The 27,430-nt window shown below is 41.8% G+C and overlaps 1 protein-coding gene across 4 annotated transcripts in view; it reads left to right on the top strand.

The window, feature by feature from the left end:
- The window catches only part of LOC137439467 (double C2-like domain-containing protein alpha), a 384,494-nt gene that overhangs the window by 334,840 nt on the left and 22,224 nt on the right, over positions 1-27,430 (top strand). For all 4 annotated transcript variants that reach the window (XM_078768119.1, XM_068135234.2, XM_068135233.2 and 1 more), the window contains 3 exons: positions 7,702-7,828; positions 23,047-23,106; positions 27,117-27,274. In XM_078768119.1, coding sequence (XP_078624245.1) covers positions 7,702-7,828; positions 23,047-23,106; positions 27,117-27,274 — 345 coding nt within the window. The remainder of the gene's footprint in view (positions 1-7,701; positions 7,829-23,046; positions 23,107-27,116; positions 27,275-27,430) is intronic.

The raw sequence follows: 27,430 nt of genomic DNA, 5'->3' as shown, positions 1-27,430 counted from the left end.
ACCTCTCCTCTCTCTCCTGTTCGATTATAAGATAAAACAAGAAAAAGAGCAATCAGAGGATGTATTTTCAGAGCAATCAGAGGAAAAAATTTGAGATTGCAAACCCTCGCCAGGATGTATTTTCGGTGTTTTTTAAGGCTTTTGTGTTAAAACAAATATGGCGGCGGAACCACATGACCGATAACGTCATCATTATTTTTTTCTAAACTAATTTATTCCTAGATTATGCTCAAGAAATTTCATCTTGATGGGATGAAGTTTTGTACTTGTCAAATTATGACGTCATAATAGAAGCACCCATGACATCATCATTAACATATTTTATTCCCCATGGAGAGTTCTTTACAATGAGCCATGTCTCAATTTTTTCTATTCAGTACTTTCGGAGATATAGAGGTGCAAGTTTTTTCGGTTTTTCCAAGATGGCGGCCGAACCACGTGACATATGACGTCATAATTATCATTAAAAAATTGTACAGGTGGAGTTGCACCTATAATGAAAATTTCCTGTCAATCGGACCAACGGTTTCAGAGAAAATCATATTTATTCTGTGCAGACAAACAAACAAACAGACAAACAAGAAGACGTCATGCGGAGCACGATACTTGCAAAATACGCCCCCTCCCTCCCCAAGAAAAAAAATTCCATTGATACAGCAAATTGTCCAATTCATCAAGATTAAAATTGACAATCTTGATCAAAGTTCGGGTCAATAGGAAGAAAAGTGACGATTTTTCAGATGAAAAATGATGATTTTGGAAGGTTGACCTTGAGTTGACCTTTTGACCTCAAAAATAGTTGGTTTCCCTATTTAGTGACTCAATTTGCAAATGCTGTTCAATTTTCAAGTCGATCGGATGAAAATTGATGGTTTTTCAGATAAAAAGTGATTTTGGAAGTTTGACCTTGAGTTGACCTTTGACCTTTTGATCGAAAAAATAGTATCTTTCCCAATTTAGTGACTCGATATGCAAATGCTGTTCAATCTTCAAGTCAATCTGTTGAGAATTGACCGCTTTTTAGATGAAAATTGATGATTTTTAAAATTTGACCTGGAGTTGACCTTTGACCTTTTGACCTCAAAAATAGTATGTTTCCCAATTTACTGACTCGATATGCAAATGCTGTTCAATCTTCAAGTCAATCTGTTGAGAATTGACCGCTTTTTAGATGAAAATTGATGATTTTTTAAATTTGACCTGGAGTTGACCTTTGACCTTTTGACCTCAAAAATAGTATGTTTCCCAATTTACTGACTCGATATGCAAATGCTGTTCAATTTTCAAGTCAATCGGTTGAGAATTGACGGCTTTTTAGATGAAAATTGATTTTTTAAATTTGACCTTGAATTGACCTTTGACCTTTTGATCGGAAAAATAGTATATTTCCCAATTTAGTGACTCGATATGCAAATGCTGTTCAATCTTCAAGTCAATCTGTTGAGAATTGACCACTTTTTAGATGAAAATTGATGATATTTTTAAATTTGACCTGGAGTTGACCTTTGACCTTTTGACCTCAAAACTAGTATGTTTCCCAATTTAGTGACTCGATATGCAAATGCTGTTCAATTTTCAAGTTGATCGGTTGAGAATTGACGGCATTTTAGATGAAAATTTATGATTTTTAAAATTTGACCTTAAGTTGACTTTTGACCTTTTTACCTCAAAAATAGTATGTTTCCCAATTTAGTGACTCGATATGCAAATGATATTCAATTTTCAAGTCAATCGGATTTAAAATGGCGATTTAAAAAATTTGACCTCCAGATGACCTTTGACCTTTGACCACAAAATCAATCGGCTTCTCAATTGGGACGACTTATACAACGTGGTGACGTTTCGTGACGATCGGTTTGGAATTGTGACCTGTAGGCCGGTGACAGACAGACAAACAGACAGAACCACAAACGGAACCGACCATATACTTGAAAAATCTTCGATTTTGCAACGAACAAACGGACTCAAACGCAATACCTTCTCCTCTGGCGAGGGTAATAACTGGTGATTACAAAATAAATGGATGAGATTCAATAATCCAGAATGTATTGAGACAATATTATTTGAAAGGATAGAGATGGGCCAGTCTCTAGCGTGAGATGCAGCCCTGCGGTGAGGGGTTTCAATGGCCCCTCACCTCTCGTTCCCCTCAATGTATAAATCGTATCCATGCGTCCGTGAACGCCATTGAGAGGTTTATCCATTTCACCTGCTCCGATAGCAACAATATTTGATTACGTTATTCATTCTGGGATCGCTTCAGTTTTCCGTTAAGCTCATCTTGGCAACAACTCTTTTGTCATCTTTCGAACGGGCATGATGAGCAATAGCAATTTTTATTATCGTCTTTTCACCCCTCAGTCCAAATTGGGCTAAGGGGTATTGGCGTCAGGGTGTCCGGGCGTCCGTCAACTTTTGGTTTCCGTCAATTTCAAGGAGAACGGCTTGTCCGATTAATCCATTTTTGCAGTGTGTGTTGGGGTTGAGTAGAGGAAGGTTCCTTTCGAAAATGGGCGCGCTGCGATTTTCAATATGGCCGCCACGGCAGCCATCTTTAAATTGGTTTCCACCATGCATGGGCTGAGGGGTTACGCCCGCTTTGCGGTGCGATTTATTGTAAATGTTGCAGAAGATAACATCGAGTCTGATTACAGGGATGCTTTGTTTCGACTCTGTGCCAACATGCTTCGTTGCACAAGAGAGATCTTTTGTCTTGATCTGATGTCGAGCATTCTATCCTTGATGCATTTTGTCTGTGATGCCCCTGCTGCTGTGATGCCCCTGCTGCCGCATGAAAATGTGCAGTCTGTTAAGGGATGTCACAAAGCTCTTTCCTGTAAATGTATTCCTGGCCAGGCCCGTTAGATCTTTAGGGCATGCTGAGCATGCAAGGGGATTGTGAGTTTGCCTCGGTGCTTTTCGTCGACACGTGCATGACCTGGACTCTGGCCATTGTGAACTGGTATTGCTTCTTGTAATGGGGACTGGCAGGGTAGCTTGGACGTCCGCGCACTCGCCTTTGAGCTGTCTAGCTGGGTTCAAATCTCAACTCGGCTATAGACTGTCATCCTGGTGTTTTGCACGCAGGGCGACGCATCAATGTGTGTGTCCCTCAGGATGTTTACCCGGAGGACCCTTTGGCTGGCACTGGTCGTTGGTGGATGATGAAGATCTCAGGAGGCCTTTCCACCAATCGTCGGCATGTAATCGCGAGCACCCTGAACGAATTACAAATTCCTGCCGCATTCAGTTGAACAATGTCCTGTGAAAGACTTGGGGTCAAAACGTTTCACAGTTGACCTCAAAAGAAGTTGGGATTAATTAGGGCTGTTAAAAGCAGTATTAGTAGTTGCTGGTTGTAGTAGGTGTAGTTGTTGTATAGCCCCAGACAGTTCTCTGGACAAGCCCGTGACAGCCGGTTGATCTCAGAGGAATGACCCATAGATACCCCACATCCAGGATGGTGTACTGTCAGGGATTTCATGCTCAGTAATGTCCTGACAAAAGCAGCAGTGGTCCATGCAGAAGAAACCAGTGTGCTATTTCCGGGGCAGCCCTCGACTGTTGCCTGGCAGCTGCTGGCCATCTGGCTTTTAGTACATTTGAGATCATTTGATTTGAGATTTTAGTACATTTGAGTTAGGAGTGACCCATAGATACCCCATATCCAGGATGGTGTACCCCTGCCTTCAAAAAGCGAGGGCCACGACAGAGAGAGAGAGAGAGAGAGAGAGAGAGAGAGAGAGAGAGAGAGAGAGAGAGAGAGAGAGAGAGAAAGAGAGCGAGACAGGAGAGACAGGAGAGACAGGAGGGAAAGGGCCGGCCCATGGGGACCGATCGGCACTCTGACCGTGACTGCGCTGCATTGACGATTCCGGGCAGCTGGGAAGAATGGGGAAGATTTGGCCCCCGACTTGCATTGGGGGGTACAACCACCGCGAAGAGGCGTCTCCGGTAGTTTTCGGTAGTTGTTTTACTTGGTTGTAGTCCTGTTGCTGAATGGGTTAAATGTTCAGCCTTTTCTCTATTGATCTCTAGAGTCCACACTCCAGAGCATGAAGTGCTTCTCTGGTGCACATTTGAAAAATTGTAATCGATTACCCGTTGTGCGACGCATGCTTAAACTGACCACACTGTGGGTGCTTCGTGCATGCGAATCCAAGGTGGTTATCCACAGGCGATTGACTACAGCCAATCTGACGTTTTGGGTGTTAAAACGGAATCTGAGCAAAAAGGCCGGGGTAGGGCGAGCATTGGGGTATTGCCATCCCGCAATATTTGAAACATATCAACATAATTTCCTGCTTTAAGTTTTTTTGGCACCGACCTTGTTTTTCTGGTTTGTGGTTGTTTTTCTTTCACAAGGCATCGTTATGGTGACCGCTGATGGACCCAAATATTCAGAAGGCGGTGGCTGGTGTTGCCCTGGTCCTTTAGAGGGCATCCTTCATATTAATACCCCGTGATTATTCTGAGGAACATGAAAGTTATGTCGACAGCTTCTTGTACACTCGATTGTGAGGCAAACACAAGGTGCATCTTGAGCCCAGCCTGAGCGTTAATGAGATTTGCCGAAGGGAGTGCAGTGGTGCATCAAAGTATGGCCAGCTTGGCAGGCAGCACCAACTGATGGTCTGACTTCCCAGGATCTCGCTTTAGCTCCCACTTTGTTTACTGTTAAAGACCAGAAATGCTGTTTTAATTAAAATAGTACACTCGTTGCCAACAGGGGCGGAAGGAAGAGGCATTTCTCTCTGGGGTATATAGATTACAGTATATCTAGTGTCAGGCCTCAAGAACATCGGGGGTGTGTTTAGTTACCAAGTTTCTTGTAAAGCACTTACCAAGCGGCTTAATCATTCGAGCAAACAGTCCATTCAAAACCATAAGGAATGGCTGGCTTGGTCAAGCGCTAGCTAGCTGCTTGGTAACTGAACACACCCCTGGTTTCTTCCCTTTCAGTTTAGTGTTAAACAGCATTAGTGACTGTTTTAAAAAGGTAATTATATGTGTTTTTGTTTTGTAATATTTTTAGTTCTGGTCCAGGTGCCCCTGCGAAAGCGAAACGATAAGATGTTTATGCACTTTAACATGGTGTTTGTTCAAGGAGGAAAAACCCCTTGGCAAGACAGGATGTTATTAGTATTAATCTTGTTTTGTAATAATATTGATATTATTTTATTAGCTCACCTGGGACGGAGTTCCAGGCAGCTTATGCGATGGCATGCTGTCATTCCATCAGTCCGTCAGTTCCCTAGTCCGTCCGTAAACACCCTTTCCCCCCCCTGTAAACACTTGAAACTTCTTCTCTGAAACGGCTGATGGGATTGTGACCAAACTTGGCAAAAATTATATTTGTTACTAGCCGAAACCCGTGGAACATCCACGGAAGGGAGGATGTGGTGTATGGATAGAGTGTACCATTATGGATGGCATAGGGGATTTGCTTGTCCGAGTAAGAGTTAGGAAGAAAGATGAGAATGAAGAGTGCGTATATGAACAACGATCGCCGACACCGGCACAAATGCATGCTCTGGATTGTCCACTCAGTGGACGGCTTGCTTTCGCCTTTGCCTGTCCAATCAGCGGACGGCTTGCTTCGCCTTCGCCCAGCAGACGCCAATACGATGGCGTCGTAAGATGGCGTCGTATCGGCAGTTAATCGGATGCTTTTGGGCCCCAACGTCGGCTAATTCAGATTTTTCGAGTATGTCTGTACGTGATAAACAAAGAGCGCGGTTCGTAGATCGTAAATCCATTAGTGCCGTGGGCATCGGGTCACTGGGTGCGGCATAAAAGGGATAACAAAGTCGAGTCCTTACGCTATTATTATATAGATGTTGTGACTAAAGGTTGTTTACGGCATTAAAAAAATTGGCATCTAAAGGGGTCTACCGGGGGTCAAAGTGGATCCAGGTTTGATGCCCCCCTAAAATAGGTATTTGCTTTCATCTCAGAAACTACACACACAATTCTGATTGAACTTGACCACAACCTTAATCACCCGTGAGGTACCAAAGTTTGTTAGAGGCATTAGAAAAATTGGGGTCTGAGAAGGTATACAGGCTGGGGGGGGTGGGGGGGGGGGCTCATAATAGGTATTTTCTTGTTTGTTTGTTTGCTTAATGTCTTATGATTATGTTAGTATGATTGTACATTGTGCCCTGTCTCCTAGCAACCACTGAAATTGGTTTAAAATACCGTGATACTGTTTAAAATACCTTTAATCAGTGTAGCATACTGCTTTATTCTACCAGGTGAGTGCCAGGGGTATTTCCCCTATTTTTAAATTTATTGTTGTTGTTACTTTAGTTATTGCTATTAGAGCTATCTTATCTTAAAGCTATCTTAACACAGATATACACCTCAACACGCAACCCCGTATGGTGGGAAAACCACCTTAGGTTTGGGGGAGGGGGTGTTAAATCGCTCCAATCTGATGGTTGTGATTGGTTTGGTTGTGATTTGTGGAAGTAAGTTTGGTTGTGATTGGATAAGTACTGATCAAATGGATGCTGGTCAAAAATCCTCAGATAGACACTAGATTGCGTATTTCAATATGATGATGATGATGACGATGATGATGATGATGATGATGATGATGATCACTCTGTTGCTCCATCAGAAGTTCGTTCCAAATTCTGGTTGTTTTCATTATTATTGTTCCAAGTGTAGTTTCTTGATATGTTCGTTGGTTCTGAATTTTAAAAGCCTATAAATGGCTATGTACAGTACTTGTAAAAAAAACTTGGTCCGGACCAACATGTCTCTTCCATCTTTAGACATGTGAATTATATATCAGGCCATTTGTACCTTCAAGCTTGGACTGAATTAAGATCATTTTTTATTTAAAAAAAATAAAAATCATTCAAACTTTTTCTCATGAACGTGATCTACTTATTTAAGTAATTAAATAATTTGTGGGTTCCCATGGTTTTTGTGGCCTATCCTTATATAGAGCAATGGTGCTGCTGAAGCAGTTATGTGCAAGGTTGGTGGTTCGGGTAATGCTGGGTGGTTTGCCGTTGCCTTCCCAGAAGTCTGTCAATCAGGGCAGGAATTTGGGATTTGTTCAGGATGCCGGTGATAAATCGCCTACTCTATGCAAAGAGTACCATACTTGGATCTTTAACGTCCATCAAGGACCAGTGTTGACAGATGGACCTTCCAACTTAGGATCCATTTTATGGACGGCGTACACATTCATTCATCGCCCTGCCTGCGAAACACCACGGGGGCAGTTTGTAGTTGGGCCGACATTAAAACCCAGGTGATGATGGACAGTTCAGAGGCCAGGATGAAATACCTTCTCGAAAAACAATATTGTGTAATTTTTTGCACTCGAACGATTGAAGATGAGACGGCCGGCATGACGTGCCCTCCAAAGTTTGTTGTGCTCTCACATTCAGCACCGTATTCCATCATGGCACTGTGAAAAAACATTTTTAGTATAAATTAATTTCTCACGCCCATCAAACCCAGGATCCAGCCTCGGTTTACCCCCAAAAAAATAAATTCCAGGAGGCCAAAATCTGCCCATCCTATATACTTGCTGCATGACTGTATCCCCTCCAATCCATCGTTTTTCTCTTTCCCATCTGAATATTGTGCGGAATATCCTTTGCCACCATTTATTTCCCCCATTCACTTGTCACCTCTCACTCGTCCTCCCTTATTCCTTGCCTCCCCTTCCTCCCGCAGAGTCTCGGTGTGTGATGAAGACAAGTTTGGACATAATGAGTTCATCGGGGAAACGCGCATTCCACTGAAAAAAGTCAAACCCAACCAGACCAAGAATTACAACATTTGCTTGGAGAGGCAATTCCCGGTACTCGTGTTTATCTGTTAGTGCTGCAGTAAATAAGTGTACACTTCCATTATCATTCACATGATGTGTCATATTAAGGTCTTGTGACGTCTTCATCTGCTGCATCTGCATTCATGTAGCCCGTTCAAATTTCAAGGCTTCAAACGAAAGGCGAAACACGACATTCCCTTGTATTTGAGTCAATTCAGATGACAACAGCACCAAATGGAATGCTTGTTGAACTACGCTCCTTTCCGATGCCATTTCCAGACGCTGCATTACGTCATCGCAGGGCACCGAAGGTGCCCCGGTGATGACGCGGACTGAAAGGGAGTACTCAGTTTTCACTCCGTTTCTTTCTTGTTTGTTTGTTTGTTTGTTTTCTTGTTTTTCCGGGCGATCTCAGCCATCCTTTGAGCTAGGAAGCTGAAATTTGGGCACAATAGTGAGCACAACAGTATTTTGTGTTTTTTGATTAATCAATTAATTAATTAATTTCTAAATTAATATGGATTAATTAAGTACTTATTTATTTTATTTCTCTTCTGGCCATTATCTCAGGAACCTTTTGAGATAGGAAGCTGATATTTGGACATGACAATGACCAAGTGGTTTGACTGTAAAGGGTATTTTTGATTTATTAATTAATCAATTGATTGATTAATTATTTAATTTTTCATTAAATGACTTTATTTAAAAAAGTTTTTAATGATACACATTCGGATGAAACGGTGTTGGTTTAGGTATTCTATTAGCCAATTGATTAATAATTTAATTATTTTATGATTATGATTTATTTATTTTCATTATTAATCACTTATTTATTTTCTTTCTCATCTGGGCAATATCTCAGGCACCTTTTGAGCGAGGAAGCTCATATTCAGACACAACAGTGACCAAGTGATGTGGCTACAAAGGATATTTTTGATTTATTGATTAATCAATTAATCAATTAATTATTTAATTCTTAATTGATCTATTTAATTCATTTTCAAAAAGTTACAGCTTTGGATGAAACACTCATGCTTGAGGTATGCTATTAGCCAATTGATTAAGAAATTTTTTACGATTATGATGTATTGATTTAATTATGCAATTAATCAATCAATTGTACACCTCTCCCTCCCAATACCGTCTCTATGTGCTGCACGATGCTATCGCTGGGCGCCAAGGGCACCCCGGCAATGCCGCGCGGGACAATATTTATTTATTTGGCATGGGGGCGGTGTACTTTGAATGTATCTGTACTTGTTTTATTTATTTATTTTTTATTGACTTTGACGCAGCTCTTCAGACTGAAGCAGGTAGACGTTGGTCCAGTGTCGGAATTATAGGATTTATCAAAGGTTTATCTGTTCACATATAGTTGACATTGTATCCTCTTAGAGGCCTTTTCAAAAAGGTTAAGCCAGGCTGCTTATAGCCTGATCCGACCTTAATAATTGGTAAACCTGTCTTATGTGGCCAAAATACTGTGTGTATGCATTCAGGTTTGTGTAGAGCACTAATTTGTGATGGTCAATAACCTTTATTATGTGGCCACCTGCTTCATGTGGCCACTTAGTTATATTGCTTACATTTACCTGCATTTGTAATGTCTAATGTCATTTACCCGAAAGACATTAATTTTTTTCCAGCGTCTTGAGCATCCTATATGGGTGTATATGTGCACATTATAAGTATAGATATTATTATTACCAAAGGTGAATGGAGATTTGAATCCAGATCTGGATCAGATCATTTTTTAAAAATGATTCTTCACCATTGAGAGATAGGACTAAAACTGTTATACAGCGCGATATCTCAAGAAGTTATTGACGAATCCGGACGAACTTGGTGGACAGCTTGTATGTGTAACAAGGACAAGTTGATTCAATTTTAGTGAAGATCCGACTCCGGGTCCGAATGCGAGGATTAAAAAAACTTTTAAAGTGATTCTTCACCATTGAGTGATAGTGCCAAAAATGATATATATATATATATATATATATATATATATATATATATGTATATATATATATATATATATATATATATATATATATATATATATATATATATATACAGACTTGGCATTTAATATGGAATATTTTTTTTGTGGGGGTGAACTTACTTTTCAAGATGTCTTAGAACCAAAAGTTCATTGGAATTATGTTGAAATTATTCTAGATTTTGTTAATGTGACCTTTAGAAGAAACAAAAACCACATTTGACATTTCGAAGCAAATAAATTGATCCTTGAAAGTGATGTAAACTGATATCGAACTCAATTCACGGACAGTACAGTGTTAAACTTCTGTACGTTTTCCAGAAGTATCTCTTTATTTTGCACATTAGCCAAAAAAGTTTCAATAAAAACAAAAGCTAAATTATGACTGGGATTACGGACAGTAAAATTACAGTTCAGTACTTCGTGTAACCCCCACGAGCATTCAGGAGAGCACGTACACGTTGAGGCATGCTGTTCACGAGATTTGCCAAGGTTTGGACAGGAATCGCTTGCCATGCAGTGAAAATAGCCTGCTGCAATTCATGCACAGAGGTCGGCTGCTGGTCCAAGTTGTCGATTTGACGCGTTAATTCTGCCCACAAGTTCTCTATCGGATTCATATCCGGGGACATGGCAGGCCACTCCATATGCTCTACACCACGGTCAGCAAGAAAGTGTTGGATCATGCGAGCATGATGAGGCCATGCATTGTCATCTTGGAAGACAAAGTTTCCTCGAAAGGCTGCACGAGCAAATGGAAGCAATGTTTCTTGCAGAATGACCCTGTACTTGAACTGGTTTAGGTTTCCATTCAGAACAACCAGGTCAGTTTTTCCCCCTGCATGAAAAGCAGCCCAAACGGTAACCCCACCACCTCAACCTTGGACTCTTGGCACTATACAATCTTCGTTGTGGCCTTCATGCACTTGTCTGTGCACTCGGACGTGGCCATCTTGACGATAGACCAGAAATCTAGACTTGTCACTGAAGGTCACGTGATTCTAGTGTCCTGGCTGCCATTGACGGTGCTCTCTGGCCCACTGAAATCGGCGCTGACAGTGTTGTCTGGTCAGGCGTGGCTTTCTCTGGGGACGCCTGGCACTATAGCCTGCTTGAACCAGTCGTTGGTTGACTAGCCTTCTGGATACAGGCACATTTGTCAGTTGCTGCCACTCAGCCCTAAGCCGATTAGCTGACTTTGTACGGCCATTGCAGACTAACCGGTGCAGCTGGCGATCATCTCTCCTTGTGGTTCTGCGTGGACGTCCTGGCCTCGGTATTGGAGTAGGGACACCCCTCTGAGCATTTCGTTTCAGGATCTTTGACACCTGACCTTGAGTGATGCCATACTGCCAAGCAATAGCACGCTGTTTCATGCCAGAATTTCGTAAAGCCACCACTCCATGACAAACAGCATTGTCAAGTTGACGGACCATCTCCAGAGGAAGCGGCAATAACTTTTGGAGACGTGCAGCAGTTGTTTTCCACTAATACAGAACGCAACAACCCTTGTATACCCGACTGTGAAGCCAATCCTCAAATGCACCTGTCCGTACAGTTTGTCACGCCACCTGTGATATAATCCTGTTATTGACTTCTTGCTGCGAACGACAATCAGTGACATGGTTCTTTCAACAAAGACATCACCGAAGGGTAAAAGAAACTCACCAGATTGATATACTGAGTTCAGAAAGTAAACCCAAGTCAAGAAAAAAAATATATTCCATATTAAATGCCAAGTCTGTATATATACCATGATATTTCAAAAAGTTGAGGACGACATAACAAAACTGTGTGGATGAGTTGGTTAGGCGACAATAACAAGTCGTTTCGATTTTGGTTAAGGTCTGCATCCAGATATGACCTATCAGTGCGATGCAAAACGTAAACTGTTCAGCCTGGCAGACTTGTGCTCTGTACCGAATGCCGATCTAGTTAACCCATCCCCTGCTTTGCTGGTCACGAGGTTTTGCAATCACTTCTGTGTGTCTCTGTGTCTCTGGGTGTCTGTTCGGGCTGTACTGTTTTTATCATTTTGAGCTGTTGTCATAAAATTTTTAACAAAGCTTTATTTTGATATGGACAAGCTAAATTAATAATTTTGTAAAAAGGTCTGAAGGTCAAAGGTCAGTATCACAAATCATCTACTTTCATCCAATTGACTTGAACTGAAATTTTAAGAAATTGCATATTGGGACACTTAATTATTTCATCAATGAAAAGATGTAAGCTGATTATTTTTTTCGATCAAAAGGTCAAAGTTCAAGGTTGCATAAAATTGCCAATGTTCACCAGATCGACCTGAAATTTAAAGAATTTCCTATTGGGTCACCAAATTGTTTAATTAATCAAAATATAGGAGCCGATTTTTATTTTAGATCAAAAGGTCAAAACGTCAAAGGTCAAGGTTGCATAAAATGGTCGATTTTTGTCCGATTGATCTAAAATTTAAAGAATATTGCATATTGGGTCATAATTGGTTCACCAATCAAAAGCTAGAAGCTGATTATTTTTTTAGATCAAAGGCTCAAAAGTGAAGGATGCATAAAATCGTCAATTTTCATTTTATTTTATTTTATTTTACCTCCACCACCGAGGGTGGATGGAGGTTATGTTTTCAACTGTTTTCATCATGTTTTGCATACGGAAGAAGAAGAAGAATGAAAAGAAGAAGACGACGTCTGAATACAAACGGACGTGGACGGGCTTTGCATTTTCAGATGCTTTCTAGTGTGTCTGCAATCTGTTTTCATGCATTTTTATCAGTTCTGACCTGAATGGTTTTCAAGGTGTCTTGATTTTACATGGGTCAAGGGTCAAAATATGTTCCAACATAGGAATAATATTTTCACATTTCCCAATCAGACCATTACAGGATTTTGTCACAGGTCGTGACCACAGTGTGGTCATTCTTGTTCATTCAAAACTACAGAGATCAAACTAAACACTGCCATAGTTAAAGGAGGTTACATGTCAGGAATACCTGCAAAAAAACATGTACCAATCTAAATTCACTGGTTGCAAAAGTATTCAGCCATTTAAGTCAGTACTTGGTGGAAGGACCTTTTTCAGCAATGACTGCTTCGAGTCTTTTTGGGTCGGTCTCTACCAGCCTAGGACAGTGAGATGGTGAAATCTTTTGCCCATTCTTCACGTGGAAATTACTCTAGTTCTGCCAAGTTTGATGGGGATCGTCAATGGAATGCAATCTTCAAGGCTCTCCATAAATGTTAAATTGGGTTCAAGTCAGGACTTTGACTGGGCTACTCAAGAACATTTATTTTCTCCTTATTCAGCAACTCCAGTGTGGCTTTAGCTTTGTGCTTCAGATTATCGTCCTGCAGAAATGTGAATCTCCTACGCAGTTTCAGATTAATGACTGACTCAAGTAGGTTTTCATCAATGATTTTCTTGTTCTTTGCACCATCCATCAAGGATTCTCTTGGTCTTTGCACCATCCATTGTCCCTTCTATCCTGACAAGCTTTGCCAGTCCCTGCTGATGAAAAGCAGCCCCATAACATGATGCTGCCACCACCATGCTTGACAGTAGGTATGGTGTTGACTGGGTGATGTGAAGTGTTAATTTTGCGCCAGACGTAACATTTAGACCAAAAAGTTCAATTTTTGTTTTGTCTGACCACAAAACCTTTCTCCACATACCTGCAGTATCATTAAGATGCTTTTTCACAAACTCCATACGAGCTTTTGGATGCATTCTTTTTTCAGTAACGGCTTATTGCCACCTTTCCATAAATGCCAGCTTTGTAAAGGGAAACAGGATATTGTTGATGAATGAACAGACCCCCATCTTGAACATAGAGCCTTGCAAATCTTTCAAAGTCATTGTTGGATTTACAGTGACATCCCGAACCAGCTTCCTGCTTGTCTGGCTGCTGAGTTTGGATGGGTGACCTGATCAGGGTAGAGTCTTGGTGGTATGATACGTCTTCCACCTCTTAATGATGGATTTCACCGTTCTCAAAGGGATCATGAGTGACTTTGAAATCTTCTTATAACCCTCTCCTGAATGGTGCTTCTCCACCACTTTATGTCTGACTACTTTGGAAAGATCCTTGGTCTCTTCATGCTTGTCTTGTTGGGTTGGTTGACCAAGTGAGTTGCACCTTAAAACACCTTAGATAAGTGGGGAAGCTTAATTTTTAAGTTAAACCACTGATTTATATACAGGTGAAAGCTATTACATTTGTTTTACAACATTTCAAACAAATAATTTGCTTTTTAAGTGATTTATGGTTAATTCGGCAAAAGGTTTGAATACTTATGCAACTGAGAATCATTCGATGTTTTTTTTTCTGTTAATCGAACTTATTCACATTTATCTGCATTTTTACCTCTATCATGTTCGAGTAGTTTGTGAAGATTCTATATATTAAGTTTGATTTGAAAGCATCCATTGGATAGCATCATGAAATGAGCTCAGTTGGCATCAAACTGCAATTACTTTAGCAGGCGACTGTATGCACTCGTCTGGGTTCGAATCTTCACCCAGGTATAAATTGTCATGCAGCTGTTTCGCATGCAGAACGGTTCATATGTTTTTCCGTCACTCAGATCGATGGATGCCAAACTGGGGGACATGTCTGCCAGCATTAGTTGTTAAAATATGTTTAAAATCCCAGGTGATTTTTTTTGCACGAAGATTAGGCAAGTTATCGCCGACACCCTCGATACATTTCTGCCACCTTCAGTCGAATGAATGTCAGGTCTATCCAGCTGGTGCGTGAAAGATTTGGACCAAAGATCTCTCTGACTCTCCATGAAAATCCTCTCTATCTCTTTGCTGATGACTCCACTCTCTGCCGCTCCATTCCTCATCCCTCAGATCGGCAGTCTGCAGCCTCCTCACTCTCTGCAGACCTGGACAAAATCACAGACTGGGCAAACAAGTGGAACATGTCTTTCAATCCTGACAAATCTCACACTCTTTCGATGTCTCTCCGAAAAGACCGACTGGACAACCCTCCCATCTACTTTCTGAATAATCCTCTCCAAGAAGTTCTGTCACTCAAGCTTTTGGGTCTCACTATCTGCCATGATCTTTCCTGGGAAAACCACATTTCCAAGCTGGCCTCCAAAGCCAGTCGCCGACTGGGCATCCTCCGTCGTGCGAAGTCCTTCCTTGGCACACCTGAGCTCCTCACCACATACAAGGCTTTCATCCGCAGCTCAATGGAGTACTGCTCTCCCCTCTGGGCTGTTGCTCCTGCCTCACACCTAGCTCGTCTTCACGCTGTTGAAACCAAAGCGTTCAGAATCATTGGAATCTCCCGCGATGACGCTATCTCTGAGGGCCTTTCACTCACTCACCGCAGGCAGGTTGGTGGTGTTTCCATCTTCTACCGACTCCTCTCCGGCCTTGCTCCCCCAGCTCTCTCCGGGCTCTGTCCCCCAAATATTCCTACAGGACGCACAAGATCTGCCTGCAACCCTTTTATGGTTAAACTGCCAAAATCAAGACTCCCTGCTCACCTTCACTCCTTCATTCCTATTTTCTCCCGCCTCTGGAACAAACTCCCTCACTCTCTTCAATCCCACTCCTCCCTCCAGGTCTTTAAAACGGCTGTTCACCACCATCTCTTATCTTCCCCCATCCAAAACTTTGATCTTTTATACCCCCGCTAATTTCACCCCAAATCCACTTTTTTGAGGTGCCGACTTCTTTCCTGGAAGTCCTTGGTGTCCTTGCGTTTTATACCTATCCTGCCTCCCCCCAGGCCCTCTCCCTCCCACACATCTCCCGATGTCCCTGCTCTCAAATGTTGTGTTTGTGTCCTTCCTCCCCTTCTCTCCCCATCTTGTCGACCGCTCCCCTTTTTATATACTTTTTGCTTGTTTGTTTGATTTGTTTGTTTGTTAAATGTTAGCTCTTTCACGAGCCTCGACAATGTACACACAAAAAAAAAAAAAAATCTTCGAGACCACACAAAAAATTTGGGATAAGTGTTACAGCAGCAGCAGTAGTAGTCGTAGTAGTAGTAGTGGTATCCCAAGTTTGTAGGTGGCAGGAAGGAGTCTTAGGGGCCAATTTGTGGGTTTCTAAAACTCCTTTGAGTACCTGTGTGGTGTGATGACCCCATATGTTGCTAATCAACGTTTGCACAATATTGGGTTCGTGAGCAATCACACAGATTGTAAAATTTTGAAAGGAGTGCAGGTTGGAATACCTTCTACCCTCAAACCAAGGTAGACATTTGTGGTACAAATACATGGCTGTTAGTTTATCATTGCTGATGCTGCATACCCCCTTTCACTTTGAAATATTATCCCTGACATGAGGAAGGTTTTTTTAAGGCAATTATCTCCCAGTCACAAATTGAGTCCTGCTCAGATGTCCGTGAAGGACGCACTTCACCATTTAAAGGAACGGTTATCATCGTCGCCACTCAACGAATGTCGGCAGGTGGGAAGCTCAGTTAAACGTCCATCCGAAGGACGGCACACACATTGAAGAATCACCCTGCCTGTGAAGCACCGGGATGGCAGTTTATAGCTGGGTCCAGATTCAAATCCAGGCTGGACGACTCAGAGGTGAGTGTTCATACCTATAGTGCATCCCGCCAGCTAGGGGCGTCTGTAGACGCTCTGTAAAAGGAATGATTTTGATATGCACAGCTCATATTTCTAATAAATGTATTCAACTGTTGCTTAGAAATTTACCAAGGAAAATGAAAAGAGACAGAAAACAATGAAGAGAGGATGGTAATGAAGGGATGAAATTGAGACTAATTGAATGGCAGGTAGTCATCCGGCACTGGCAGACACTTCACTTCTTATGGATGAGAACTTAAAGTGAAGATTTCGCATCGCTCGACTTCTCCATTCAAAATGGCAATGGATATTAATGGTTTGGTTTGTACAAGAAATTTTAATGAAAATGGTACCTGACTTCGGTGTGCTTTATGCCTTTATTATCCCCCCTTTGATTGGCAACACGATTGTGCTTTATTTATGCAAGTGTGAAGCCAAACGCAAATCGAAGGACTTCCACTGTTCAAAAACAATTTCTTCTTTTGATATATGACTTGTGATGGTGAATGCGATAAGAGATTACTTCCCATACATGTGAATTTTACTGAATTGATCATGACTTTTCACTTTTTTTCACAGGAGCGCAAATATTATCTGTATGCACTGTCGGAAAACCGTAATATATCACTGCCTCTTCCCCTAGAGTCGGTTTGACATTTCCCATAGCCGTCTGCCCATACGTCGCATCTGCTTTGAGGTGTTAGATTGAAACGGTCAGGGCATGACAAATATTCTCCCCCTTTTCTATACACAAGCCTGAAAAGCACCTGCCCTGCATTCCCTCATCACCAGCCCACCACATTGGCATTCTCTGGGCTTCGGCTTCTGTCGGCACAGGGACAATAAATGTCGACGACCCATCGTCCGTAAATCATACAGCAAAGACCACTCTAGAACTTCTACAAAATTATTGGACTGCATATTATCAGTGTGATACAGCTACGACCATTCTAGAACCTCTAAGCAATTTTTCAACTCTGCATATTCTCAGTCTGATACAGCTTATACCATTCTAGAACCTCTAAAAAATTGTTAGACCGCATATTCTCAGTCTGATACAGCTGAGACCATTATTGAACCCCTAAAAAGTTCTTAGACTGCATATTCTCAGTCTGATACAGCTACGACCATTCTAGAACCTCTAAGCAATTTTTCGACTCTGCATATTCTCAGTCTGATACAGCTGATACCATTCTAGAACCTCAAAAAAATTGTTAGACTGCATATTCTCAGTCTGATACAGCTAAGACCATTCTAGAGCCTCTAAACAATTTTTCGACTCTGCATATTCTCAGTCTGATACAGCTAAGACTACTCTAGAACATCTAAATAATTGTTAGACTGCATATTCTCAGTCTGATACAGCTAAGACTACTCTAGAACATCTAAATAATTGTTAGACTGCATATTCTCAGTCTGATACAGCTAAGAATACTCTAGAACCTCTAAAGCATTGTTCGACTTTGCATATTCTCAGTCTGCTACAGCGAACAATACTCTAGAACCTCTAAAAAAAAAGGTTGACTCTGCATATTGTTACGGATTCGTAACTTCCGTTGTTGTGGTTTTCACCCACTTGACATATCTCTGATATTATGTGCTATTATTATTCTCAAAAGGTTTATTATTCATGAACAGTTATCGAAAGTTAAAAAGGCTAACTTTAAATGATACCGGAAACCGAACCGGAAGACGATGAGAGAGAAGAGGAGGAGGGCGTGACGAGAAAGGTGGAACGAGACGCGTGTCTTGAAGCTCCGTAGCGAGCGGGATCGAACAAAGGCCGCGAGTAACCTTTGAGGCCGTGAAAGGAATTTCCTGCGATAGGTGTTATCGCTGGAGTATTGAGAAACCTGCGTAGTTAGGTATAGGCGTTGAGGTTCTGGAGAATCCTCGCCTAGGCGCTTCGACTCAAGTAAGAGCCGTCGGCCATTTTGCACCGCGCGTTGCGTTCACCGAAAAAGGCTTTGCTACGCGTCAGTTTTTTTTCACCCTCCGGTCATCTGCCGGGGATGTGTGTGCGCGAAAGCGGCGTTTGAAGAATACGTTGCGGTTAGTTGAGTGAACTGCGAACGTGCACGTCTGGATCGCGCCTTTGGGGATTTCCCTTTCCGCCGCCAGTTTGATGTTGGTTTGGACCACGTGACTGGACACGCTTTGCCTACGCCTCATTACTCGCCTCATCGCCTCTTCGCCTCTTCGCCGGGATCACCTTTGAGTTATAAAGACATTGAGAAGGGTTCTTTGCCATTCACTGGGAGCGCAGTGAGTTACGTTACTTTAGCAGATGGTACCATCGTAAGATACAGACTTGGCATTTAATATGGAATATTTTTTTTTCTTGACTTGGGTTTCCTTTCTGAACTCAGTATATCAATCTGGTGAGTTTCTTTTACGCTTCGGTGATTTCTTTGTTAAAAGAACCATGTCACCGATTGTCTGTCGCAGCAAGAAGTCAATAACAGGATTATATCACATGTGGCGTGACAAAATGTACGGACAGGTACATTTGACGATTGGCTTCACTATCGGGTATATAAGGGTTGTTGCGTTCTGCATTAGTGGAAAACAACTGCTGCACGTCTACAAAAGTTATTGCCGCTTCCTCTGGAGATGGTCCGTCAACTCGACAATGCTGTTTGTCATAGAGTGGTGGCTTTACGAAATTCCGGCATAAAACAGCGTGCTATTGCTCGGCAGTATGGCATCACTCAAGGTCAGGTGTCAAAGATCCCGAAACGAAATGCTCAGAGGGGTGTCCCTACTCCAATGTCGGGGCCAGGACGTCCCCGCAGAACCACAAGGAGGGATGATTGCCAGCTGCACCGGTTAGTCCGCAATGGCTGTACCAAGTCAGCTAATCGGCTTAGGGCTGAGTGGCAGCAACTGACAAATGTGCCTGTATCCAGAAGGCTAGTCAACCAACGACTGGTTCAAACAGGCTATCGTGCCAGGCGTCCCCTGAGAAAGCCACGCCTGACAAGACAACACTGCCAGCGCCGATTGCAGTGGGCCAGAGAGCACCGTCAATGGCAGCCAGGACACTGGAATCACGTGATCTTCAGTGACGAGTCTTGATTTCTGGTCTATCGTCAAGATGGCCACGTCCGAGTGCGCAGACAAGTGCATGAAGCCTACAACGAAGATTGTATAGTGCCAAGAGTCCAAGCTGGAGGTGGTGGGGTGACCGTTTGGGCTGCTTTTCATGCAGGGGGCAAAACTGACCTTGTTGTTCTGAATGGAACCCTGAACCAGTTCAAGTACAGGGCCATTCTGGAAGAAACATTGCTTCCATTTGCTCGTGCAGCCTTTTGAGGAAACTTTGTCTTCCAAGATGACAATGCATGGCCTCATCGTGCTCGCATGATCCAACACTTTCTTGCTGACCGTGGTGTAGAGCATATGGAGTGGCCTGCCATGTCCCCGGATATGAATCCGATAGAGAACTTGTGGGCAGAATAAACGCGTCAAATCGACAACTTGGACCAGCAGCCGACCTCTGTGCATGAATTGCAGCAGGCTATTGTCACTGCATGGCAAGAGATTCCTGTCCAAACCTTGGCAAATCTCGTGAACAGCATTCAACATGTACGTGCTCTCCTGAATGCTCGTGGGGGTTGCACGACGTACTGAACTGTAATTTTACTGTCCGTAATCCCAGTCGTAATTTAACTTTTGTTTTTGTAAAAAAAAAAATTTGGCTAATGTGCAAAATAAAGAAATACTTCTGGAAAACGTATAGAAGTTTAACACAGTACTGTCCGTGAATTGAGTTCGATATCAGTTTACATCACTTTCAAGGATCAATTTATTTGCTTCGAAATGTCAAATATGGTTTTTGTTTCTTTTAAAGGTCACATAACAAAATCTAGAATAATTTCAACATAATTCCAATGAACTTTTGGTTCTAAGTCAACTTGAAAAGTAAGTTCACCCCCACAAAAAAAATATTCCATATTAAATGCCAAGTCTGTATATTGAGTGCACTTTTGTTGCTATTGGTTGTACCTTTATTATTGTGTGTGATTTTTTAATACAACATCTGGTTGTTTATAATCCTTGGTGTGGTTTCACTATTGATTACGGACACCGAATAATATACTTTTCTGCCGTGGCTCCTCTCGGGGTTCGGAGGTATACTGAGACCAGGAGGTCGGGGAGGAACACGTAACAATATTCTCAGTGTGATACAGCTAAGACCATTGTAGAACCTCTAAAGAATTGTTCGACTTTCCATATTCTCAGTCTGATACAGCTAAGACCATTCTAGAACCTCAAAAATATTATTTGACTGTGAATTCTCAGTCTGATACAGCTAAGAATATTCTAAAACCTCTAAAAATATTGTTTGACTGCATATTCTCATTCAGATACAGCTAAGACTACTCGAGAACCTCTAAATAATTTTTTGATTCTGCATATTCAGTCTGATACAGTTAAGACTACTCTAGAACCTCTAAATAATTGTTTGACTCTGCAAATTCTCAGTCTGATACAGCTAAGGCTACTCTAGAACCTCAAAAAAATTATTTACTTCTGTGAATTCCCAGTCTGATACAGCTACGACCATTCTAGAACCTCTAAAGAATTGTTTGACTCTGCATATTCTCAGTCTGATACAGCTAAGACTACTCGAGAACCTCTGAAAAATTATTTGTGTCTGTGAATTCTCAGTCTGATACAGCTAAGACCATTCTAGAACATCTAAAAATATTGTTCGACTCTGCATATTCTCAGTCTGATACAGCTACGACCATTCGAGAACACCTAAAAATATTGTTTGACTCTGCATAATCTCAGTCTGATACAGCTATGACCATTCTAGAACATCTAAAATATTGTTCGACTCTGCATGTCCTCAGTCTGATACAGCCAAGACTACTCTAGAACCTCTAACGAATTGTTTGACTCTGCATATTCTCAGTCTGATGCAGCTAATACTACTCTGGAACCTCTAAAGAATTGTTTGACTTTGCATATTCTCAGTCTGATACAGCTAAGACTACTCGAGAACCTCTAAAAATGGTTTGACTCTGTGTATTCTCAGTCTGGAAGATGGTCATGTTAGTGTGAGGGAGGTTTAGGTCAGATGTTGATTGTGAGGTCATCATCGATAGCGAGGTAGTCAGGCCATTCTTGATGTGACGGATGAATTGATTGCCAAACGCAGGCCATTTCTGGACTCCTCACTTCAAATCAAAACATTCCTTTGAACATTGCCTCGACCAAAGAAGCTCAAATGTGAAAACAATGATGTGTACTTCTTCAGAACAGGTTGTTGTTTATTTTACTTCCCAATTCTGCAAAAGAGTGATGGTACTTATTCTTGTTACAGGAGAGCTATATTTCCCCCATCTCGTAAATTACCTTCCATCTCGGTAATAATTGCTAGTAGAGTGGGCAGATGTCATGGGAACAAAGATAATGGGCGATAATGACCTCTTCTGTATTTCTGCCATTTTCTCTCCACCAGCAGAGCAACGCGCTCCACTTGAGCAAATAAGCATGCTGAAACCATAATGGTTTCGCGATCTCCATAACCTTTCAGAGCAGCTAATCGCCCACTAACCTCAGGAATCCATCTGCGCATGTAACCTACATAATCTTTTAAGAGGTTTGCTTATGACAACTCAAATGCTGTGACTTTGTTGGCATCAGCATGGGCGAATAGGTGTGTCGCCCGAAGATCAATCATCGGAATTCATATCGATTGAGCGTTCCACTTTTTCGTGAAAAAACATCCTAAAAGTTCAAGGTTCTATTTCAGCCACAGTGTAATTTCTTCTATTTGCCATTGCTATATTATTTGCATTGTTATCGTTTGCCAAAGCAGTTTGCCCTGTGAGTATTCCATTTTGAACCGATGGAACACAATTATCATAAACTAGGTTAAAATCCGATGCGCAACATCCGATGCTTCTGGTGAAACTGCCAAAATCAAGACTCTCTGCTCACCTTCACTCCTTCATTCCTCTTTTCTCCCACGTCTGGAACAAACTCCCTCGCTCTCTTCAATCCCACTCCTCCCTCCAGGTCTTTAAAACAGCTGTTCACCACCATCTCTTAACTTCCCCCATCCAAAACCTTGATCTTTTCTACCCCCGTTAATTCACCCCAGATCAACTTTTTTGAAATACCGACTTCTTTCCTGGAAGTCCTAGCTGTGTCCAGGTGTTTTCTTTTTTACCTCTCCCGCCCCCACCCCCCTTCCCATGCCTCCTCCCCCAAGCCCTCTACCTCCCACAGATCTCCCGATGTCCCTGCTCTCAAATGTTGTACTTGTGTGCTTCCTACTGTCTCCCCATCTTGTCTCCCGCTCCCTTTATTATGTCTTATGTGTCCGTTTTTTTTTTGTGATTGATGTTAGCTCTTACATGAGCCTCGATCTTGTATACAAAAAAACAGCAACAACAAAAAAATCCTGTAGGTTACAAACTTAGTAGAGCGAAAGGACACCTTCCTGTCACCCCAGAATGCATAGCAGCCCATATAAGTGCCATGTCCTATTCAGTTGTATTTGTTTTTAACCCTTTCTACCATGGCCCACATCCATTTGTAGCACAATTGGTGTAGTTGTTTGATTTGATGTTAGTGACCAGTGGTGTGAATTAATGAAATTGGTGCATAACGAGGACATGCCTTTGGACCCAATTTTCCATCTGTTTCACCCTCTCCTTCCCTCTCTCTTTCTCCCACAGTCTACACGACGTGTCGGTGCAGCGGGCACCTCTCGCGGCATGGCCCTCTACGAGGATGAGGTATCTGTGGATCTATTGTTTTTCTGTTTCCTTTCGCTATCATTCACTCAGATGTACATCTTTCGTTTCCCCTCCGCCGTCCTCAATTTTACACTCGAGGTTGGATTTCCTGTCGGCTTTGAATTGTCCATTCACCATTGAAATTGAGCATAAATGTTATATCGCATCTTGAAGATGTTAGACGCAAGTTAGGCCATTCTCGGAAAACAGATAGCCTTTTCCACCAAATAATGGAGTCTATTTGCAGGAAACGGATAAATATTGTTGCACGTAATTCAGCGTGTCAGTGTCTTCAAAATGGACGTGTGTGGTGAAGCCCTCTTCTGGTAAAACTGCCAAAATCAAGACTCTCTGCTCACCTTCACTCTTTCACCTTCACTCATCTCTTGTTCTGATCCTCACATTTTCTCCAAGTAAAAGACTTTAGATACGCATCAGTTTCCTGTCTCCTTTTCCGTCTCACTCTCCCTTGTTCTGATTTCTTTCTCCTTCTTATGACAACTGAGACATTTTCAGTCATCACACCATTAACTTCTTGTTGTTTCTTTTGTTTAAAGACTGGATTTGCAAATTCGAAAATGAGGGCACCACCGATGAGTGGGGCAGACTTGTTGGTGGGGCAGGGCTTATGATGTCTGACTATAGATCCATGGCGTTAATTCAGCAATCGACCGGGATTCGAACCCAGGATCCCAGGATCCCAAGCCGCGCCCCAACCGCTAAGCCAACACCAGGCTCCTCTGGTACTTAATGCTTGGTGCATAATTGCCTACGGTCCTCCGCAGTCCTGGATGAAGAACACTTGAAATATAGAAGTCGTTTTGCCTTGCCGGGCAATTCCGGGCTCATCGGTGGTGCCTTAATTATTTTTATTTATTTATTAAAACCTTTATTCTGCACCACATGCTCCACCACCCATGAGCGGATGCCAATTAAACCTTTTCTAATACAATAAGACACGGACGTCACAAAGATGTAAGTAGGTCTTCATTCCAGTTTTTATCCCCGAAACAAGTAATCCTATTCAGCAGAAATTTTGCACACCAATGTCGCACATCGCTTCGCTTCAAAACGTCTTCATGCTAATGGCATCTGTTTCGTGGTTTTTAATATATAAAAAACAACTTGCGCATACAGAAAGATTACATTTTGCACAAGCAAGTCCATATACAGTGCCCTCAATAAGTATTGGTACAATGAAGTCAAATTTGTTATTATTGCTATATACTGAAGAAATTTGTTATTGAGATCAAAAGCTCAATATGAGGTAAGAGTACAGAAGATCAGCTTTTATTTCTTGGTATTTCTATCTATACATTATTTTTTTACCATTGTAGAACGATAGCACTTTTTTTGTTCAGTTCTCCCATTTTAGGTAAGAAAAAGTGTTGGAACAGATTAAGTTTAAGTGAATTAAAGTCGTCTGATAGTTAGTATTTGGGTACATATCCCTTGCGCACAATAACTGCATTGAGCCTGTGACTCATTGGCATCACCAAACTCTCAGTATCTTCCTTTGAGATGCTTTGCCAAAGTCTTTAATGCAGCCATTTTTAGTTGTTGTTGTTTTGTGGGTTTCTGACTTTAGTCTCCTCTTCAGCAAGTGAAATGCTCCATCGGATTTAAATCAGGAGATTGACTTGGCCAGTCTAAAACCTTCCACTTATTTCCCTGATGAACTCCATGGTTGTGTTGACAGTGTGTTTTGGGTCATTGTCTTGCTGTATGGTGAAACACCATCGAATGAGTTTGGAGGCATTTTCTTGTACATAGGCAGACAAAATGTTTCTATACACTTCCGAATTCATTCTGCTGATGTTATCATTAGTTACATCATCAATAAAGATGAGTGAGCCCGTTCCAGAGGCAGCTATGCAAGCTCACACCACGACACTACATCCACCATGCTTCACAGATGAGATAGTATGCTTCGGATCAAATGCAGTTCCTTATTTTCTCCGCACTTTCGCCTTCCCATCGCTTTGGTAAAGGTTTATCATGGTCTCATCTGTCCATAAAACTTTGTTTCAGAACTCGCTAGATCACCTCTGTATTTGATGGCAAATTCTAATCTGGGCTTTCTATTTTGGTGCTGCTGAGTTGTTTGCATCTTGCGGTGTAGTGTTTGTAATTCTGCTGTCGAAGTCGTCTGTCAACAGCAGATTATGAAACTTTCACCCATGAACTCTGGAGGTTGTTGGTGATGTCACCTGCAGTTGTTTTAGGATTTTTCTTCACAGCTCTGTTTATTTTTAGCTCACCTGGAGCGAAGTTCCGGGGAGCTTATGCGATGGCGCGTTGTCCGTCCGTCAGTCCGTCCGTAAATACTTGCAACTTCTTCTCCGAAACCGCTGAAGGGATTGTGACCAAATTTGGCATAAATTATATTTGTTGTGTTGTGACTAAAGTTTGTTCACGGCATTAAAAAAATCGCTGTCTAAGGGGGTCTACCGGGCGTCAAAATGGGTCCAGGTTTGACCCCCCCAAAATAGGAATTTGCTTTTTCCTCTGAATCTACACACACTATTTCGATGAAACCTAACCACAACCTTCATCACCCGTGATGTACCAATGTCTATTCACGGCAGTAAAATAAATCTGCCCCTTTGGGGGATCTATGGAGGGTGGGAGGGATTCCCCCCTAAAATAGGTACTTGCGTTCTTCTCAGAAACAACACGTGCAATTCTGATGAAACTTGACGACAACCTTAATCACCTGTGTTGTCCAAAAGTTTGTTCCTGGCATTTTAAAAATCGGGGTCTAAGGTGGTCTATGGGGGGTTTGCCCCCCAAAATAGGTATTTGCTTTTTTCTCAGAACCTACAAACACAATTTTGATGAAACTTCACCACAACCTTTATCATCCATGATGTACCAATGTTTGCTCAAGGCATTGCAAAAATTGGGGTCTGAGGAGGTATATGAGGGGGGGTTTTCCCCCAAAATAGGTATTTTTTTGTTTGTTTGTTTAAAGTCTTATGATTATGTTAGTATGATGCTACATGCTTTCCTGTCTTCTATCAACCATTGAAATTGGTTTAAAATACCCTTAGTCAGTGCAGTAAACTGTTTGTTCTTCCAGTTGAGTGCCAGGGGTATTGCCCCTATGTTTTTTCTTTCATGGACAGTTCTCTGGTCTTCATGTTGGTGTATGCCTACTGACCCCAAAGGCAGACTCCCGAGGCAAAAGTAAAGGATAAAACCAAGACTGTACATTCAAAGGTCTTTTGTGTGAATGATCAATGCAACATGAAACACCTGAGCGACAAGAAACACCCGTCATTCGATCCAATACGTACGCATACCTAAAATGTGGGGTGAGGGTGGGGGACAGAATGAACATAAAAAGTGTTATTGTTGGTACAATGGTAAAACATATATATATATATATATACTGTACACATAAATACCAATAAATAAAACTTCACCTTCTGTACTCTTGCCTCATATTCATCTTTTGATCTCAAATCCAACTTTCTTGAGTATGTAGCAATAATAACAAATTTCACTTCACTGTTCCAATACTTATGGAATGCACTATACATGTACTAAATAAGCGTTGTAACTCAACGCCCCCCCCCCCCCCAAAAAAAACATCAGCAAAACGAACACTGAAAGAATTAATTTGAAATATGGCAAAAGGAAATGTCACAAAAAGGCGCTATTCTGTGAACGTCTCGAAAGACATTTGTTCATCGTTCAATTTTCTTAATCTGAATTGATCTTTGCGCATTTAACAAGCACTTGCGATGTGAAGCGTCACATCAAGAAATGTCATAAAGGAGAGATGTCTCTTGAGTCGATCTGCGTCCGAATCGTTTTTCCGTTCCGTTATTTTCTCTTCTTGGCAGGTGTCTTTTTAACGGAAAGAAGGAGAATTCATGTTATTTTGCACCTGTGTAGAAATGTCTCCTCCATCGTCAAGCCCTTCCCTGACCCCCATGTTGATGGAGTAATCCAAAGAAAGTTTGGGCGTTTTGGAATGACAATATCGTGTGTGGATCTTGCAGACAGACAAGTATGAGAACAAGGCTTTGGAAGAGAGAGGACGCATCCTCATTGCGCTGAAGTACAACACTCAGAAAGGAGGTTTGATCGTATCGGCGGTCCGCTGTGCCCACCTTGCCGCCATGGATGCCAACGGTTACTCGGATCCCTTCGTGAAGATGTGAGGACCACGTGTACGATCAAGATTTCAAGCTTCTGTGATGCGTTATGGAAAATGTTGGGAGAAACTTGTTGTTTTGAAATAACGCGACAGCGCGTGGTTTCTGTAACACCGGAGACAATTGTTTCAGAAATCGCTTGAAATATTCCGTTCTTG

The sequence above is a fragment of the Myxine glutinosa genome, chromosome 14, assembly GCF_964187855.1.
Source record: "Myxine glutinosa chromosome 14, kmMyxGlut1.1, whole genome shotgun sequence".
NCBI classification, from domain to species: domain Eukaryota; kingdom Metazoa; phylum Chordata; class Myxini; order Myxiniformes; family Myxinidae; genus Myxine; species Myxine glutinosa.
This window is presented reverse-complemented; position numbering and strand designations above follow the sequence as displayed.